Here is a 20,927-nt window from a genome sequence, read left to right on the forward strand (position 1 = left end):
GGGATTCTGCAGCTGCCAGGTCATTTTACCAGTCTCCTGGTGTTTGTGTAGAAGAAGGAAAATGATTCCTGTTACACTTGGGACGTGGGACGTGCTTCAAGTCGAGGTGGAGTGTGCACTAGAGATGTAGGAAACAACTCTTCTTTGGGGAAATATGTTTAAGGTGCATTTTTTAAAAAGAGTTTTTGGACTACTTCAAAAAAATGCACATTTTTTAAATATATGAGGTATGCCAAAAAATAACCTCATACATAATTACAGAGACAAAGTATGCAGAAATCCAAGACCTCCTTTCTTTGCTCCTAGTACAGCTAATCAAAAATTTGTAAATTGGCCACAGAAATGTAAAGATAAAGATTCTGCCTGGAAGGCAAACTGGGTTTTTGTTTTGGGTTTTGTTGTTGTTGTTTTGGTTTTGGGTTTTGGGTTTTTTTTTTTTTTTTTTTTTTTTTTAAGTCTCCATAATCCTTAATCCTGATCCTTGTGGTTGAAAGGAAATTGTTTGTGTGAATAACCCACTGAGATTCAGCCCAGAAAATGAAAGATGTTCTTGCAGAACTTTCTCCTTTTTTCCCCTCCCCCAGCACTTTCTCTCCTCACATCTCTGAGAGGCAGGACCAGCATCAACCATATTTAATGTGAATTGCAGACCCTGCAAAAAAAAAAAAAAAAAAAAAAAAAAAAAACCCTTGCTGGGGTTAATGAGAAACAGGTCATTGAAGGTTGGAGAAAAAAGATGCTGAAACAAATGGTGAATTTACCCCAACGCTGATGGGAAACACAGAGAAAGATCTCCACACCGATCCATATCATCATGGCCAAATTAATAGAAGCGAGCAATTAATTAAAACATTTTTATTTGCATATACGAGTTACCTCCTCTAAAAGAGTTCAAGAGGTCAATGCTGGATGTTCAGAAGTAGGTGGTTTCCAAATGGGGGAGGGGGAGGGCAAAATAGCTAGGGTTATAAGAGGAAAAAGAAGTTAATCCTAAAGGCCTCTTGGAACAAAGGAATGGTTGCAAGGTAGGTGTAACAAGGTAGTCATGGGTGGTCATATAACCTTTTGAAACAAAGAGGGTTGCAAGATGATTATAAACAACTTTTGAAACAAAGACATGACTGCTATTCGGGAACCAGGAGGTACAGGACCATTTGTAGTTAAGATTACACAGGGTGTAGCCCAATCCTTGAGAAAAAAAAATTAATCATAAACAGGAAAGAGCCTAGCTTGTCTTTAATATAATATGTTTTTAAGCCTAAGATGGAGGCAGGCTAGTTCTTTGCTTCTTCCTTTCCTTTTGGAAGCTGCTCCTTCAAAAAACAAAATGATTTAGTGTTTGTAAAAGAAAAGCATGAAGTCGGTTCCTTCATGAGTCAAGAGGTGACTCTGTGCCAGTTAAGAGCACGTGCTTGTCTTGCTCAGGACCTGGTTTCAATACTCGGCACACACACAGCAGCTCACAACTGCCTGTGACTCCCCCTTAAAGAGGATGCTGGCCTTCCTGGACACTAGATATCAATATGGTGTACAGGCATGTAGGAATTCACACTTAGGCATAAAAATTTTAAAAAGAAATAAATAAATTGTTAAAAAAAAAAAAAAAAAAGCAAAAAGCAAACTGGAATGTTCTATTTGCTAAAAAGTTTTGTCAGAGCCTTTAAAGTTATTTAAACAGAAATTACTTTTAAAATTGTAGTATTAGCCCTGCAGCAGTGGTACACATTTAATCCCAGCACTTGGAAGGCAGAGGCAAGAAAATCTCTGGAGTTCAAAGCCTGCCTGGTCTACAGAACGAGTTCCAGGAAACCCTGTCTCACAAAAAAATCATTTAAAAAGATTTTTTAATCTCAACTTCTCAAAAGTAATATCTTCAATAAAGATGAAAATAAATAAAATACACTTACATAAATTTTCACATATTTCTGTCCTTAAAACCCATGTTAAAAACAGAATCCTTTCAGATAATACCAAGTTTAACAATGGATCTATATTTAGTGCAACCAGTTATTCAAAGAAGAAACTTTTACTTTTAGCACATTTCTCTTTCTTCTGAAGTTTTGTTCTGTTTTTCTGTTTAAAATAAAAGTCATATTTTAATTGTAGGTTGTAGAAATCAAGTTTAGATGTCTCTTTTGAAATTCAAAAGTTAAAGTGTCTGGTACATTTTTCTACAAAAGATAAATAATTTAGGGAAGTATTAGGTCTTTACAGCTGTTCAGGAAAATCCTAGTATTTCCCAAAATAGCCCCTTGTACAAACATTTGAGAATTTGAAATTGGATATGCTGTGAATGCCAGGCTGCTGTTGGTGGGCTGTGTTTTATAAGCCCAAATCAGAGCTAAGCAGTACTGGAGACAACCCCCCTGCAGGCTGTATGCTGCGCTGAAGGAGATATATATATATATATATATATATATATATATATATATATATATATATATATATATTATGTGTATATATATATATATTATGTGTATGACTGAAAGTGCCACAAACCCAGCTAAGACAGACAGTTTTTCATCCAAGAATGAAAGTATATTTAAATTTTTATGTGCCATCCTTACGAATATTGAAATAATCTCATGAATACAAATCTTAACTGGTCTCTAAAATAGCATTTTTTTTTCTCTGTGTTTTAAGTGAACCTGGCAACCTTGGGCCATAAAATATAAACAAGGTGGCAGTGCAACATCATAGGGAAGGAATGAAGTGATAGTCTTGCTTTAACCTTATTTGACTCCCACTGCCAAAGCTGTACAGCCTCTCACCAAGGATTTACTCAAAGTTCTTGACTCATTACACAGTGCACACACACACATATACTAACAGAAAGAAAAAAAATAGCAAAACATTGCACAATAGCAAACCACACCAGCACTTATTGATTGAAATGCTAATTAATGCTAATTTAGTCTTATCTTTGACAGTTCTCCATGCTGTCTGAGTGTGGAAACTCCTGTACTGGAGTCATCAGCACATACACAGGGTGACTCTCCCCTCCCCCCCCATAAACCCTTGAAATGGCCCCTGCAATGTGGCCAGGTCTTTTCCAGGGAATTCCCTGGGAGAAAATCAGGCAAAATTTTGTTCTGACCATCTATACAAAGTCTGTGTGGCTTGATCATCTTATGTTAGGTGTCCCGATCCACAGAGGTAACACTTTATGGTGATATGTTTTCCCCTGTGATACTCAAGAAACAAAATGAAGACTTCTGATTCGATGGCCTAGGTTGTTTCAGAGTGTCACCTTTGCAATAATCTGTTGGTCAAATGATGCCAAAGCCAACCCCTATTTAAAGGAAGAAGAATTGCATCTTCTGATGGAGGCCAGGCACAGGAGGGACAGAAGATACAGTTTCTATGACCTCTGGGTCATAACACAGAATGGATTGTAGTGGAAACACCACTGGCTGGCAATCCTTACCAATGATGTTCTCAGGGAACTAGCGAAACATGTATATGTAGGACTGCTTCAATCAGTTCATATAGATTCAGAGAGAAATTTATATATGCCTAATTAAAGAACATAGAGGTAGAAAAATATCAGTGAAAAATCTTGCTAAAATATAGTTTTGTCTTTCCAGCCACAGTCTCAGTAAATTTCATATAAAATCTAACAATCCCAGTAAAAGTCTTTTTAATTCTTCATGTTATTGTTTATGTTTTTAATTACTAAATCTACTAAAGAATAAACTCAAAAGATGACTTTTATTAACAACCCCCAAACTGATAGCATCACACACTTAAGAAAAATCACCTGCAAACTATTCAATCTCTAAAGGCAAATGAAAAAAGCTTCCTCTAGAAGTATTCTTTGTTTTATCACTGTGTTCGTTGGCAAACCTCATTTTCAAAGTCACCATAATGCAAAATTGTAAACATTGAATACAGAAATACAAAAGACGTTGTATAAAGTCATGAGTCTTGTGATGGAAACAAAGGCTCTCAATTGAGAAGGCAAGTGCCATTAACTGTTTAAACAAAATAGTCACAGGAAATGTTAAAATGTCGTAGAACTAAATTACAGACACTGCCTTTACTATGTAGCCTGTAATATACCATTTCTATAAAGGAGCAGAGGTGTTATCTCACTGAAAGCATCAATTTGTAAAATATTACTAATATTCCAGAATTATGCTGATGAGACAGCTCAGTGCATGAAAGCATTTGTCTCCACACCTGATGATCCGAGTTTGGTTTCCCAGAACCCCGAAGGTGGAAGGAGAAAGCCACTTAAAAACCTTAAAACTGCCCCATGACATTCACAAACATGTTTTTGCATGTTCACACAGGTGTGTGTATACTCACACACTAAATAAATATGTGTGAAAATCATTAAAACATAGATATATTTTTAAAAGCATGAAAAAAGAACAAATGTTAATGTCTGCAGATAATAATTTTCAGGAGCTCTAAGACAGCTACTCTCAGAAGCTGGAAAAAAATAGACATATTGAAAACTTTATAAAGTTGACTGAACAATTAGAGCTCTGATATTATAGAATTGGAATGCTATATTTCTGGGGCCAAATTACCTAGAATTATCTTTAGTCTTTTAATAGGCTTTTTTTTTTCATCCTGATTTAGCATCGTTGTGACTATCAAGTAAAACCTCTAACATGCATTATTAGCTGAGCACGAATGTCCACCAAGCCAAGAGTTAAGCATGTCATCAGATAACATCTGAAGCTTGTAGCATAGTTTCCCTCAGTATACACTAACCCATGCCTGGATTTATGATTTTCTTTTATTCTCTGACTACAGTGTATGTATAACCTCAGCCATGATGGAACATGTAATCAAATCTGGTAACCTGAATCTGTGATTCCAGGTCATGGACACTCATTTTTTGGCTTAGAATAAGCTCTCTTAATCCCTTTAAGATGGGAGCTATATTTTTCTTGAAAAGCTTTAAATGTTGCACAGCCCCACTTCAAACATATAATCCTTGGTGGAGTCATTACTACTGGATTTGTTTATTGGCTGTTTTCTTCCTTTCTTTTTTCTTTTGTTTTTAAGCTATTGATTCATCCCCCTGCTGCAGCCTGCATCCACTGAGTTACTCCTCTGGGTCTCTGACCTCCTGTGGTTTACATTCCAGTGGAAGAAACAGGAAATGATGGTTTAGTGCCAGGACTGAGGCTGGGGACAGCCTGCTTCCAAAGCCTGAGAAAAGCCAGCGACCACCTCACAAGAAGGGCAGAGTTTAGATACAAGAGTGGAGTCTTCCTGGAAGAAGCAATGGGACCTGGAAGACTGACTGACTTTACTCTGTGAATAGATAGGAGCCAGAGGCCTGTTCCAGGCAGAGGCAAGAGTGTGCATAAAACCCCAGAGAAAAGAGGGAGCATGGTAAGTGAAAGAGTCCACAGAGGTCAAGTTAAACTGTACGTTCTAAGAGGGACTAAAGATGGAGAGTGTAGTGGGCGAAGTCGTCTCCACTGCCCTAAACCTGACATGCTTCATACTTCCAGCAAGCAATAGAGAATCACTGAAGGGCTCAATGACGAAAAGGATATGATGAGTTTATTTGCATTTTAGACAACTCATCAGAGTAAAGAGAAGAGACTGGAGACGTCAGGAAAACTATCTAGTCTCTAAATACAGGAAGACCCTTCCTGGAAAGTTTCAGAGAAACGTCAAAAAAAACTGAGTTCTCCAAATTTAGCACTTAGAATAAGTTCAAATACTTGGCTATTAATTAAAATTAGGGAGTGAAAAAAAGAAAGAGAAACTTTTGAGCTATCTTTATGATGAAGCCCAGTTCATCTCACTCTTTGATTGTGGAAGTACGTTGTGAAGAGGGTTTTATTAATATATGCTGGAAGAAGAATGTAATATGTAAGCTGGGATCTTAAAACAATCTGTGAAAACCAGGTGCTTCCCTTTGCAACAGCAGACACAGAAAAAGGTGCACTGAATTTCTATTTGTTAGACTAACCATAACAAAACCACCTACTCCTAAGTAAAGTATTAATACTTATGCAGTAAATTTGTCATAATAATAGAGAGTTGGAAGACAAAAATCCACTGTTCAAAAGTAGGAAATAGTGAGAAATTTAAAGTTTCCAAAATTTGTAGTTTTCACAGTCTTGCTCAAGGGGACACAAAATAAAATCATATTTAAAGATGTTAATAAAGTTTTAATATTAAATTATAAATGATTCATTTTCTTTTCTTTTGCATCATCTTTGAAACTAGGTGAGTTACCTCTTAGATCGTTTCCAAAAGTTCATACCAGATGCTGTGGTCAGGTGAAAGGCTGTGGCTGGGAAGCCACAGGTGAACCTACTTTTACAATCAAAGAATGAGATGAACTGGGCTTCGTCATAAAGAGAGTTCGAAAGTTTTTCTTTCTTTTTTTCACTCCCTAATTTTAATTGATAACCAAATATTTGAACTTATCCCAAGTGCTAAATTTGGAGAACTCAGCCTTTCTGACATTTCTTTGAAACTTTCCAGGAAGGGTCTTCCTGTATTTAGAGACTAGACAGTCTTCCTGACTTTTCCAGTCTCTTCTCTTTTGCTAAATATGCATTTTGACAAGCTAAATTGTTAACTTCCTACAGATAGACTTGCTCTGTCTTGAGCCTTGTTCAGGGAATCTTCCTTTAGTAGTAATAGTAATTAATGTGGAGACTGTGGCTGTTCAAGGTCCTAAAAATACTTGACTTTTGAGTCACTTTGCCCAGCCCTCACTGTGAGGACCATATCACTGCTTCCGCAGTTCAAGGAACATGACAAAGGAAGGTAATAGAGGCCACATCATGGGAAGGATGGCCATGAAACCTGTTTTCTAAGCATGCAAGGTACACTGTACTTATTATCTCACAGAAGCTAAACCTGTGAGCATCCAGTCAGGAAAACTGAAGGGGACTATAAGGTCCTGTCTTAGCCAGGAGAGTTATGAGCTATGGGTACTTGAGATTGCTAAGGGAAAGGCTATCACTGTCTGCAATGATGCAGCCACTAGCCATGTCCATGGGACAGTCTTGGTTAAACCACTGGGTCAAAACCAAAGCAAAACAGAAAGATACAATGGCAGGATGAAGACTTGTTAGGAGGGTGGGGTATTGGTGGAAATGGAGGAGGCCTGTAAAGGGATGGGCGGTGTAACTGGGGTGTACTACATAGTGCACAAAATTATCAAGTAATAATTAAGCTTTTACAACCTATTAAGGAGCTACCATCTATACAGTTTGAAAGCACATAAAAACACCTCCACAGTGAGGTGGGAGACCATAAAAATGAGTACAGGTGAGATAAAGAAATGAATAACTCTACTTAAATCTGTGACCTGTTGTGTAAATCTAATCATTGGGAATGACATTAAAATGGAGAGCTATTGGAAGTTGAAACTTCACTGGTGAGGCTAAAGACATGGCTCAGCAGTTGTGGGCATTCACTCCTCTAACAGAAGACCAGAGTTCAGATCCCAGCACCCACGGGTGGTTCACAAATTCCTTCAACTCTAGCTCCAAGGGATCAGATGCTCCCTTCTGGCCTCTGGGTACATGTATGGATGAGCGAACACACACACACACACACACACACACCACACCATACTATTTTTTTAAAACAATGCTTCTGGTAAGGTGACAGTGCTCAACAAACATACTTTAAAAATGGACTTTATATTCAAAAAAACCTAAAATCCCTCCAACGCTTTGAAGTCTCAAAATTCAATCCATTTGAAATTATCAATTTATCACCATCAGACTGACTTCAGCTTTAGTAGCTATTTCATTTTGGAAGTGGCAGCTTTCTTTGGATAGCAGGACTTTAGTAAGTCCACAGCTGAAGTCTATAAACCAGTGTTCATCTTGATTTAATGCTGCTTTAAGTTTATAAGAAAAATGTCCCTGTGTAAACAACAGACATTTTGATTAAACACCAGCGTTCTTATTTTGGCTGTTAAATCAATAACGCAGCTGGCCTTGGAGTGGTTTACATTCTCTCAAGACTGGGCTTCAGTTCAGCTGGGACTGCGCTGACATCACTTTCCAGCAGGTCTAGCCACTCTCAGCAGTCAGGTTGGAAACACTCTTTGCAACCCAGCTCCATGATGCTGAACATTCACACATTCATCCGGAGGGTCTCACAAACACCAGAGCTCAAAATAGCACAGGCAGTCCAGAAATAGCATCTCAGCAAATGGGGGAATTTACTAGTACAGACTTCTATGGTCATTGTTCAGTGCCTTAAGATAAAGGCTTTGGGTGGTGGTGTTTTTTTGTTTTTTTGTTTTTTATTCTTTGTTTTTTCACTTGAAACCAACTTTGAATTTCCTCTTATCTCTTTCTTTCTGTGTTAGGTCAACTGATTTGTAACTCAAAGGCAAAGAATTAGTTCTCCTAAGTGGGATACCTGAAGCCCCTACTGCTTTCTCCTAATAAGGAGTCCAGGCAATGCATACTGAATACTAACACAGTCCACTGAGAGATTATATTTAGGAGTACATTCCAAAAAATAAACCGTATTACATATTGAAAACAGAAGACCACACCATTAGCACATGCAACTCTCTTAAAGGCAATTGAACTGGTCACAATAGACCCTGTGGGCTTTCAGAGAATACTAATTGAAGGCTTGCATATTCAGAGTCTGTGGGGGACAGCCCAGGCCTTAGATTTTGATGCTAATTCCCCTTTCCAGGGAAGGGCTGCAGAGGAGGAGCAAATCAGTACACAGGTGGATTCTAGGGAAACTTCTATCCACCTTAATTTATAAAATAAAGGCTAGAGCCAGTGATTGGGCAGTAGAAGGGGAGGTGAAGAAATAAAGGTTTGTGCGAAGAGAGAGAGAGAGAGAGAGAGAGAGAGAGAGAGAGAGAGAGAGAGGAAGAAGAAGAAGAAGAAGAGGAGGAGGAGGAGGAGGAGGAGGAGGAGGAAGAGGAGGAGGAGGAGGAAGATTGACGGAGGGGAGGAGCAGGAGGTGGAAGGACAACTGCATGGGTGCATGGTCTGGAAAACCCACAAATTATAAGGGATCTCATAGCTGGGGAATAGAGTAGTGTAGTGGTGAATCTGCCCAGTCTAGGCACAGCTTATATTCATAATTATTGAGTTGTGTTTTCTTTGACCGGTCTTATTTGGGTTGGAGAATTACTGCAACAAGAGTCAACAAAGGAAGACTATGAAAATATATGATTGAAAGTGCTGAAATATATGTAGGGTCATCTAATAATTAGATTTTATGTGAGAATACTCAGTAAGGTTCTTCCCCCAGCAGCCAGACACTCTTGTCCAGCTGGATAAATGGAAGTATTTGAGAGCTCAAATTTAACAACAAGCACCGAGAGCTTTCACTCTCAAGACCTCAAACTTCTCACCTGCAAAAACTCCCTGACATTAGATCCCAGGACACGCAATATGGTATCATAGCCAGACTCTTGGCAGAAGACAAAGAACATCTTCCCAAACATCTGAAGGATTTCGCCAGCATTGAGGTCTGTTTTGTAGAACAAAAGGAAAGAACAGGCAGAAGATTGTCAGTGAGAAGAATAAGCACAAGTGTATATGAAAATGATTTAAAATATCCACAATTATTGTACAGTGTGAACATAGACTAAGCATCTCTGACCAATGTATTACAACGAAGCCTGAGAAGACTATATGCTAACATCTTAATGGTGTAAATCACACTATTAAGGATATAACAATTTCCTCAATTTATATACTAACACATTTATGTTTAATAGTTTTGATTATATATTTAGTGTATTGTTTCTTTAAAAAGAAACATTTATCCAAGTCAAGGACACAGCATCAGTAAAATGACTCTATTAAGCTTAGTGACCAGAATTTGATGCCCAAGGCCCATAGGGTGGAAGAAAAGAACTGATTTCCTCAAGTTCTCCTCTGAGCTCCACACGTGATAGGGTACATAAACATTTGTGTAGAGTGCACACGTGTGCACACATACACACACACACATACACTAAATAAAGGCAGTAAGATTCTTTGCTGCAAAATAGCTTTTCTTTATATAAATATGAACATTTAACTATTTCCTGCACACAGTGTAAATCCTAATACCCTACTCTTTTCTTAGTATGTAATCATTACTAGTTCATGAAATTTATGTGTGTACCTTTCTTATGAATTTTGACTGACATCTTATTCAACAGGAGTACAATAATTTATTCAATGATTCTTTTATTGAAAAGATAGAACTTTTATTTTTGTTAATATAAGTAATTCTAGGGAAACCATTTATGCATAAATCTTAAGCAGACCTCATATATCTTCAGTGAAAATTCCTTAACAGCGTGAGGAATCTGGACAAATGGAGACTTTGGCAAAGTGCCTGTCTCAAAAGTATGATATGCCTGCACTTTGATCGCCAGTGCTCATATAATAGTCAGATATAGTGCCTCTGGCACTAATGGGTTGGGTTGGAGACAAGCAGATCACTGGAGTTTGGCTACCAACCAGTCATTCAGCCAAACTGTGAATTTCTGGTTCAGTGGGAAACCCTATCTCAAAAAGTAAGGTGAAGCGACTGCCCAAAATATGAAGCATGAAGTCTAGTTCAGGTAGATACATCTACAATACTACTACCTAAGGCTCAGGGATCATTTCAGAAAACTGATCAAAAAACTGTAAGATCCAGAGGATTACGGAGTTTGCCGTAAAGTCTCCTCTATGTGTCAGAACCTACATCGACAAAGTCTCACCATCATGCCTGCATAAACAGAACAGGAATCGAGCAAGAGTGACACCATTTAGTTATTTAATAACAAATTATCAACTTTGAAAACATGGACATATAAGTAACATTATATGGGCTGAGCAGGTTGTACTCATGTATTTAAGAATAAATATGCTATATATATTCTTAAATGCATACATGTGTATGTGTGTATATATATATGACTCTGTATATGCACATACATATAATCATATGTACATTATGCATAAAAATAAATTCAAATTATATTAATATTATGAACGTATTTTAATTGACTTTGATAATATAAAATCATCATCCCTTAAATTTGCCTTAATTTATTATTAAATTGAAATGTATGTTATTTTTTTCTTTAGTTCTACTCTTGACCCAAACAGATATTTTAGTTTTACACATAAAATACTGAAAATCAATATTTTAAAAGTTTACTCTGTATTTTCTTTTATAACTGCTGTGTGTTTTTCTTTTTATTGACCATCCAGTAGTTTCGTTTCTAATTCCTAAATCCTGCCAAGTAGAGCTATGATTTCATGATGTTCGGTGCAGACAACAGTCCAGGTGTATATAGCCCCCTGGAACATTAACACTCAGAACAACGTCACCCCATGAAACTTGTTTGAATTATATTTTGTTCAGCCATGGGTCTTATCTGTGAATTTCACTCACAAGTGGATCTTCTCTCTCTTTTTGTTAGTGCCTCACATAGTGTATTACTTAGAGACACATTTGAGAATAATGTTTCCTGCACGCTACGTTTGAGTGCTCACTCTATGGCTGGTGCTGCAACTGAAGTTTTTGTGGCTGAAGTATTGGTAGTTATTTGTTGTTGTTGTTGTTGTTGTTATTGCTGTTGTTGTTGTTTTCTTCTATACAAGACCCTGTATAAGGTAGGGGGGCAGGAGATTTTCATTTTTGATTTTCTGTTTACTAAACAGCTTATACTGAAAATGTATGTTAGCATAGGCACAGCTAGCATCAACCCACCATAACTGTACAGTGAAAACCTTGCATAAGTGTGCACTGTGGTCTTGGAGCACACATTCCTTTATGGACCTATGTGTGGCTAACACAGAGAAGGATAGTTGTTTTCAACCTACTGAGGACTTTGCTTGCAGCAGCCACCAGGTCGTATGTTTTGGAATCATCATATATTATTCTTACAAGAAACTGGCCTTCTTCATCCAGCTGTGCCTCTTTTCTGAAAGAAAATGGAAGAGTGACGGAGAGCCAAGTGAAAACAGCAGCATCTGTCAAAATCATGATGGCGTGAACAATAGATCTATTTCTGAAACAGGACTGGTAGAGACAAAATTGGTTAAGTCGATGCTGTGTTCCTAACATCCCAGTGATTTAGAGGAATTGTCACATGCTTCTCTCCAAATTAAAACGATACACACAACTAACTATATTTTAGTACTCTAATGAATGAAGTTATGTTTAAATTGGGAAATAATCAGTAAATATTTATTGATTCCCTACAGGTGTGGAGTACTGTACTAGGAACTGGAGATGCAGACTTTTTAACAAAACACACTGGAATCCTCTTATCTTGGAACAAAAACACTCTAGGAGGAGAGGCACAACTTTCTGGTGTGTGAGCAAGGACTTCCATCTAGGTGACTGTTTAGGTAGATAACACAGCCTGCTGAAACTGGGCTGAGGAAGGGTAGAGCCTCAGGATCACAAGGAGGTTTCTGGCCTGAACAACAGTCGTCAGTAGCTGACTGGAAAAGGCTGTGTGAGATGGTCTGGGATGAAAGCAAGAGTTATGTTTTAAACACATTAGGTTCGAGATGCTGAATGGAGTGGTCACATCTTCTCATATATCTTTCACATATTAAACACAGTAGCTCTAACCATGCACAGTTAGTTTAGTGCAAGGAGATGTTGATTATCATTTCTTAACAGCCATCAGGAGTCTATAAATACATTTATTTTGATAGGATTTGGATTGCTTTTCTCAAGTAAGTGTTCAAGCAGTGGAAAAAGCCATTCTTCAAACACTGCTGGGTGGAGAAACTGCTGACTAGTTCCCAGACCCATCTCCATGTGAGATTCGCACAGGGATGTGGAGGGCCATCTCTGCCTCCCCCCCCACCTCACTTGAATCCCTGTGCGCAAATACTGCAGAGGTGACATTTTCAAGGTGTGCCCCAGGCACTCTTCCCTCAGCAGCTCTTCAGCCACAGCTGCTGCTCTCTGTTTATTCAAGGGAAATCACTCTAGTTGTGTCATGTCATATGCATGACTTAGCATGGAAACATTTGCAAAGACTTTCTATGTTCTTCAGAGCATATAATTTATGATTTTTCTGTAATTATGCATAGCTGGGAAGTTGTCCTCCTAATAGGCACAAGGCCCTGAATTCCATTCCCTGTACCAAGAAAGCATGCTTTCAGAACTCAGAATTTACTAGTTAGGTGAAGTTAAACAAATCACATATATAAAATGTGTGCATGAAAACCTAGCTTTTCTAAAATGAGAAGCAGAATGTAACTCCTGTCCCATGACGATAACGACGCAGTCAGGTGATGTTCATGTTCAAAGCCATTAAAACAGTACATATTTATTAAGACAGGGCTTCATATACTTTCATTCTCAATTATTGAGGTGTATGTCAAGCGTGACCTTCATCTACCTTCCAAGCACATTACAAAGAGCTTACATTGTTTTAATATCACACATTGACACAATATGAAAAAATGCTAAACATACAATGTACAGATGTGTATTCTTTGATAATGCAATAATTTAAGTTAGGTACTTTTATTGCTTATTATAAGGATTCATGAGGCACAGGGAAGACAAAAATAAAAATGAAATAACAAGCTTCCCTTAGCCTGAAATAACTACTCTCAGTATTGTACCAAGTTTTTCACACTTGAATATATAATGCTTTTTAATGTATCTAATTTCGATGTCATCTTTGATAACTATCTTTTCAGTTCAACAAATTACTCTTGGATACCATGACTGCATATATTTACACTGTTCAAATACACCGAAGTCTTGACAGTGAGTAGAGTGCTTTTATTTTCTTCAACAAGTATAAATAATAACATTATGATGAATATATTTGTAGCTAATTGTATTTTCATATAGAAACAATAAATTCCTAGGAGCAGAATTGTGTGGTTTGAAGGCCATGACTATGTCAATTTTGTTATTTTTCCAATTTCTTTTTACTGTGAACCAACTCTAATGTCCACATGGGAATTTGGAAACATCTGACCTAAGATATACTAATAAAATATGCATAAATGCTAATTCAATTTATAACAAAATGTTTGCTAATTCACTATAGTCACCATGTTCTGTTCTTTCAAATGAATTAAATCAAATCATATTTTGTACTAAGCTTAGTTTCGATAAAAACACCCACCAATCCATAGTAACCCTTATTGAGTGAAAAATATCCACACTCCATATGCAGAAAACAGAGAAGAGGCTTGTTTTCCTGGTTAGAAATCAGCTAACCAGTGCCAACCACCAACCAGACCCACGTGCTCTCTGTTTATTGAAACAAGCTCCTTTATCTCTTAAGCATTCCTTCCTAAAATGATCCTCAGTCAGGCTCCCTGGAGGGGACTAAAAACAAAGTAAGCAGAGTGCAGACCAGGAAGTGTCTTCTTGTGGAAATGTCATGCTGAATTCCATTGAATTATTCAGACACTTAGAGGTCCTAATTTGCATTTATCTCTGAAGCCTTAGGGAATATCCAGTTGTTTGTTTTTTTACTCCCTGTCCCAGACGTTTTTTTTTTCCACACATATTCTAGGCCTTTTATGTTCTAGGCTCTTTTTCAAAGCATCTTGGTATGCCAATAAAGAAAACTATGAAAGATAGCCAGCCCTCATTGACTGGTATTGCAATTGTAGAAAGAAGCAATATGTAAATACTGTTAAATTTCATACTATGTTATAGCATGGTATATGCTTCAAGACAAGAAGACAAGGTAAACAGAATAAGAGTGAGAGAGAAGAGACAGCAGCGAGATTACACATTCTACACAGTGACATTGTGGTCTTGTGACTTTAAGAGATGTAACTGCTGCCTGCCATCATTCACCCAGCCTGCTGGAACCAGTACTCTCCTCTATGTCACTCATTTATCATTTTCTTCCGTAGTCAATGGAAACACTAACTAGAGAATCGTAGACCCCCGCCTAAATGTGGTTGGCTAACAGATTAACCTGAGCAGGAACAGGCATGCGCAATGATGAAAAGAAGGCAGGCAGTACACCTGCGGCCGCTGCTGGAAATGTCCTGTCAGTGTTTAGCACCATTCCTACATTCCTCACAGATTCCTGTTGAATCAGGCTTCATGCTGCCTAATGCCTTAGTCTCCATGTGGTGATTAACACCTCCACACGCAGTGCTCTTCATGAGGATCCCCCAAAACTCTCAGTCTCAGTCCCCCAACACCCGCAGTCAGTGCTCTCCATGACAGACCCAGCATATTACTAGGTAGAAACTTGAATGGCTTTTCTGCTTTTGTTTCTGTCTCTCCATAGTTTAGGAGAATTTCCCCACTTCAGTTGCTGTTGACTGAAATCAGAGAAGGTGACCAGCAAATATAAGAAAAGTTAGGAATCAAGTTAGTAGATAGATTGCATAAGCAATATACATAATTCAAGTTACGCCAAGTGTGCGGATAGATTACATAAGCAACATACATAATTCAAGTTACGGAGCTTTAAAGCTCTTCTTCTCTTACTGTCTTGCCCCATAACATTTATACTCTTAAAAGCCAATAGTGAGTATCTATATCTGTTGTTAGACGTGACAGACCACACCAGGCCAACCGGTTCCACGTGGGGTTTAATCAGGAGATAGGGCAAAGGTGATGGCAAGGGGGAGGGGGAGAGGTCAGGGGGCTGAAATAACCTCTCGCAGGTAAAGATGGGAGGTGAGCCAAGTGGATTCTGGGAATGTATGGCAGTTGCTTTGGCAATGATATGGGGGGGGGGTCGCCTAGATGTGATGTCATTGGGTTCGGAGTCTGATACCAATAATATCTTATACATAAATATATGGTACACAGAGAGGAGATTAACACCTCCAACCGCAATGCTCTTCATGATGGATCCCCCAAACACCCTCAGTCAGTGCTCTTTGCAACAGACCCCAATATATATATATATATATATATATATATATATATATATATATATATATATAGTGTGTGTGTGTCTGTGTGTATACATATATATAATGTTAAATTACTAGAAATTATATATATGCATATGCATATATATAATTTCTAATGATTTAACATTTTTTATATGTAGCATTTTCTAGGAGCTTGAATTACCCAAATCCAGGTCCTCTCGCCATCTTTCTAGACTCATTGTTTCAAAATCATCTTAGCATCAACTTTGCTCAGTTTCTGCATCACATGAAGCAGCCACAGGCTTCTCTGGGATTCATAATTTAAAATTTCCTCTAACATTAAATGTTTTGGATATACTTTTATTTATTTTGTCTTTCTCCCTTGCATTTGTTTTTGTTGTTGTTGTTGTTTTTGTTTTCTAAGTAATGAATCAGAAGTCTTTCTGCACAGCCTGTGCAAAATAAAGAACTACAGCTCTCATATATGTAGCTGTGCTGAGTCTAAGGGGGTCCACTCCTGGGGTTTCATCCCATGTCTTTTGCACAGCACAGTGTAAGCACTCTCCTGCAGACCCAGGACTGTTAGCATAATCAGCTTCTGTCTCACACATAGACTGGTGTGCAGTTGACTGGTAAGGTACAGCAGCTGAAGAAACAAAATGAAAAGAAGACAGGGGAGGGAGAGCGAATGTCCAGGGGAAGAGGTGTGAGGAGGAGCAAGGCAAAGAGGAGGAAGAAGAAATGTGCAGGGGAGCCAGACGTGCAATAACCAACTCAGAAGTCTCCATTCTGCATAAAGGAAAGCAAGTATGCACTCTGGAGATTTGCCAGTAAAATTTATGAATTGCAATTGGTAAAAGAAAGATTTCTTCCCTTATGTGACTTATAATAGTGATTACATTCTCAGATAGGGACAAAATGATAATAGAATCGTATATTCACTGCCACAGTAATGCATTATAAATAGGTGCCATATTTACCCTAGAGAAATTAATTTTCTGCTCACTCTCATTGATTGATAGTTGTTGGAATGTAAGCCCATTTTTCATATCTACTAGTTACCTCCAAAACTGAGTAGTGGGTAGTTTTTATCAGAATGGTGTTTGGTGGGTTTGGTGGGTTTGATTGAAATGCTAACCTGCTAGATAGATGCATGAACAGTTTAAAACAAGGGAAGGCATTGCTCAAATCTACTGTCTCATAAATTTCTATACACCGTATTAAAAAAAAAAAAGCTATCCCGTATAACTGCACAAGAACATACTTCATGTTTTATGTTAAGAATATTTTATACCACTTAAAGAAAAAAATCAGATATATAATGTGTCCAAAATGGCCAAACACCATTTCTCACAACTCTGTTTCAGGAACTTTCTCTTTATTTCATGTGTGAACAACAAAATGATTGACTTCACATCCTACCCTGAGATGCTGCTACTGTGCACTTACCCAGCAAGTGTACTCTAGGGACAGTCTGTGCTTTTCTATAAAGAGGCTTCCCAAGGAGGTCTCAAAACAAAGGTGAGCTCTCAACCAATTCCACACATGGCAGAGCATCCAACATCCCCAAGTGCTACTGATCCTGAAGCCTTACTGGTGCACATAAATTTGGTTTGTATACTAAATTCTAGGCATGCCCGGGAGAGAAGGAGTGAAGTATATTAAATGCTAAGCTGTATCTGCTCATTATAAGAATTAAAGTGTCCCTTTAGAAGCCAGAGACAATAATCGGAGGCCACAGTGAAACTGTGTGTGGAATTTTTTTGTGTCAGGGAAAGCAGTTGCTATATTTTCATTTTCTAATTACAATGATATTTTAATAAGTCTCTGAACCCCCAAGGTGAGATTCCAGTATGAAGAATTTGGCCAAAGGAGAGACAGTCCCTTTAAATCTAGAGTCAGATTTCATTTTGGACCTTAATTGAAGGTTGGTTCCTGTAAGTTAACCTGTCATTCATCCATGCTCCAATGAATGACAAGGGGGTCTCAATTTTAAGCAAAATAATGTCTTTATTCTTGGTGTATTGGGGTGGAATGTTGTAGTTGTTCTCACTGTAACTATACTGGCATAGGAGATACATCACAGCAATGGTCGCACCTCTGAAAGCCACTCACAAATATCTCAACTAAGGGCTTTCTACACCCCTATCAAACTTAGAAATAAGAATTATTATTAGAAATAAGAATCCAATTTACCATCAACCCTGCCTGGGGAGCACCTGACATCATAGTTCCTCTCAAAGCAAGCAATCTGTTCAAAATTTAGGGGGGGTTGGTTTTCTTCAACACATGTGATGGTTGGTAAATAAAAACACCTTCCAAACATATCAAAGTCATTGTACATATGCCAGGACATTCCAGGGAAACAAACAGAAGTGCAGAAGACACTAACCTACACATAGATAGATGGTTAGAGTCCTTGCTAAATTGGTCCATGCTGGAAAGCAGATAGCAGGTCTTGTTGGGAGAAAACAGGCAGTAAAATAATCAACAGTCTGTGTCCCAATCCTTACTCTGTGAATAGCTATGTGTTTAAGGAGGTTGTTTAATGTTCCCTGTTCTCTTATTTGTAGCGTGACAATAAAGAATGAATATGACAATTTAGTGATGTTATGAGTGGGAGGCATTGGGACACAGTAGAGCCATAGGCAACTGTCCAATATAAATGAGACAGTGTGTTTAAACTGGAATGGCATTATCTCAAACCTGACATATATTTCTCTATAATCTATGACAGTGGCTTTGACCAGCATCGTACAAATTAAGGACCTAGATACACACACACACACACACACACACACACACACACACAAATATGCGTTATTCATATGCTCTTTATTTTCCGCAATTAATACTGTAAAAACAATTCACATACATATGTATGCATCATTTTCATGGAGAAAGAGGGAACTAAAGATAGATGTAGGAAAGGAAGGGAGAGAGAGAGAGAGAGAGAGAGAGAGAGAGAGAGCGAGAGAGAGAGAGAACATCCACAAGTTTTTCCCTAAGAATAGTAAAAAGACCAGACCTTAGTGAGGTGCATCAGACATTAGTTGAATAATTCAAGGCATTTTTACCAATTCACTCATGTACTAGGAAGGGAAAGTACAATGCTGGACACATAAGCTGGTTCCTTCAACAGCATTTACTGTGGTAGATCAAAGCTGAGAGAGACACTTACAGAGCTAGGAGGGGATATGGAAAGAAAGGAATTGAATGGGAACATGTGTTCCAAACTCTAAATCCCAGCATGATTCCGTAGCTGAGATCAGTCTGCAAGCTTAGATGCTCAGGGTAAATGGGGTAATGCACAATGGCCTTAGCCTCAATTAGAGCACCATCCTTAGATCTTACCATCTTTGACATAGGTTATGAAGTAAAAAAAAAAAATCTTATATTTTTCTAGATACAAATAATAATAACACTATTTTCCTACTGTTTTTTTTTCTTTAATGCATAAAGAAGCAAAACAGTGAATACAAAAGCTGTAAGACAGACGTCAAGTCTGCACTGTCACCAGGGAACTGGACTGGAGAGATTCTTCTTTATAGTACTCATTTCCTTAAGTGTGCTTTCCTGTAGACATCTGTGTAGCATCAACCCCTAACTATCACCTTCCAACAGCTTAGACAGAAACATTTGCCAGGTCCCTGATTCTAGAGAAAAAGAGGAATACAAAGGACATTGCTCTTGCAAACAGCAGCCATGTTTAGTTAATGTCACTCAGTCTTGACTTAGTAAGAAAGCAAAGGCTTTCTGGTTTCTCTTATAGCCCTCATTGCAATGTACAAACACACACACCAAGCTAATATGATTCTAATATACATTTAATACGCAATAAAGAAAGAATACAAGGCAATGAAGACTCCCCAAGACCAGCCATGGGGTTGCTGCAGATCATACAAACAAACTAATCAAAAAAATGCTATGACCTGATTTATCATACAAAACCCATGTTGATCCCAAAGTGGTCTGAGTTCAAGAAGACCCAGTTCAGAAAGCTCACCAACAGCTGTGTGAGGTGGCTCACAATTAAGTCTTAGTTCCCTAGTAGCAAGCAAACATGCATATTATGTCTTCCTCTGGCTTTCACGCTAACTGGAAGAATTTTCTACAGAAAAAAAAATGGCTCATTCCTAACCCAGAACTTATTTTACTTCTTTACTTCTTTACTTACTTACTTACTTACTTAGTTACTTACTTACTTACTTACTTACTTTTTAGTCTTTATAGAAATTTGTTTTTTTCCAGAGGTTGTTTTGAGTAAGAAAATAAATATGTTGTATTTATATGAGGTAACTTCTCTTTGGAAAATACTTCTAGGAGCATGAAGTCTGGTATCAGAGGAATGGTCCCTGAAGTAAGGAGTGACTTTTCAGCTTCCTACACAGAATGCTCTTGACAGACAGTCATTTAATTTCTTCAAAATGCAACTTCATAGTGGAAAAAAAAGCCCACAACAATGACAAACACAGTGAACTGGAATGTCATTTCCTGTTTCAAATAGATGTTACAGGGCTCTGCTGAAAATACATATAGAGGAAACAACACTAGAAGGTTTAAATAGCTTTATAATATGAAGTGTCATTCATATTTAAAAATACATAGGTTTTTTTTTTCCTACTTGAACTGTGGTATAGAGAGTTGTAGAAATTTATTCCATCATGAATGTGAAAAGGCAGAAGGGATTAGGGGCAGGAGAGTGGCTTGAAGAATAGCAGTGTAGTTGGTATAGTGAAAAAAGCATTTTCTAACGATCTGCAGAATGTGGAGGATGAGCCCTGGGCAGACGAGGAAGACATGGCAAGGGGGTTATTTTAGAAGAGGGCAAGGGAAGATGATAAGGACCAAGGGGAAAAAAGAAAGGCCGGGAGAGAATTCAAAACAAATTAAAGCAACCAGTGAATGAATGGGATAAAAGAAATGAGAAATAACTCAGGGCCTTACACCAGAGGGTATGAAACACTTAGATGAAAATAGCATGCAGATACAATGGACTATTGTTCTTAGTGTTTTCTTTGGGTGTGAAGTGCTAGGTAAGGCCTCTAGCATCCAGTTATACCCCTAGACCCAAGCTACCAAGCTACCCTACCGTTACTCAAAAGCAGCTTCTTTCAGCTG

At 38.0% G+C, this 20,927-nt stretch overlaps 1 protein-coding gene across 1 annotated transcript in view; it reads right to left on the minus strand.

Annotated features, from left to right (window-relative positions):
- The window catches only part of Gucy1b1 (guanylate cyclase 1 soluble subunit beta 1), a 43,167-nt gene that overhangs the window by 17,460 nt on the left and 4,780 nt on the right, over nucleotides 1–20,927 (minus strand). Inside the window, exons 3-4 of the mRNA XM_034501035.2 lie at nucleotides 11,793–11,893; nucleotides 9,335–9,453 (exon numbers count right to left, since the gene is read on the minus strand). Coding sequence (XP_034356926.1) covers nucleotides 9,335–9,453; nucleotides 11,793–11,893 — 220 coding nt within the window. The remainder of the gene's footprint in view (nucleotides 1–9,334; nucleotides 9,454–11,792; nucleotides 11,894–20,927) is intronic.

Source organism: Arvicanthis niloticus, chromosome 4 (genome assembly GCF_011762505.2).
Source record: "Arvicanthis niloticus isolate mArvNil1 chromosome 4, mArvNil1.pat.X, whole genome shotgun sequence".
In the NCBI taxonomy this organism is placed as follows: Eukaryota; Metazoa; Chordata; class Mammalia; order Rodentia; family Muridae; genus Arvicanthis; species Arvicanthis niloticus.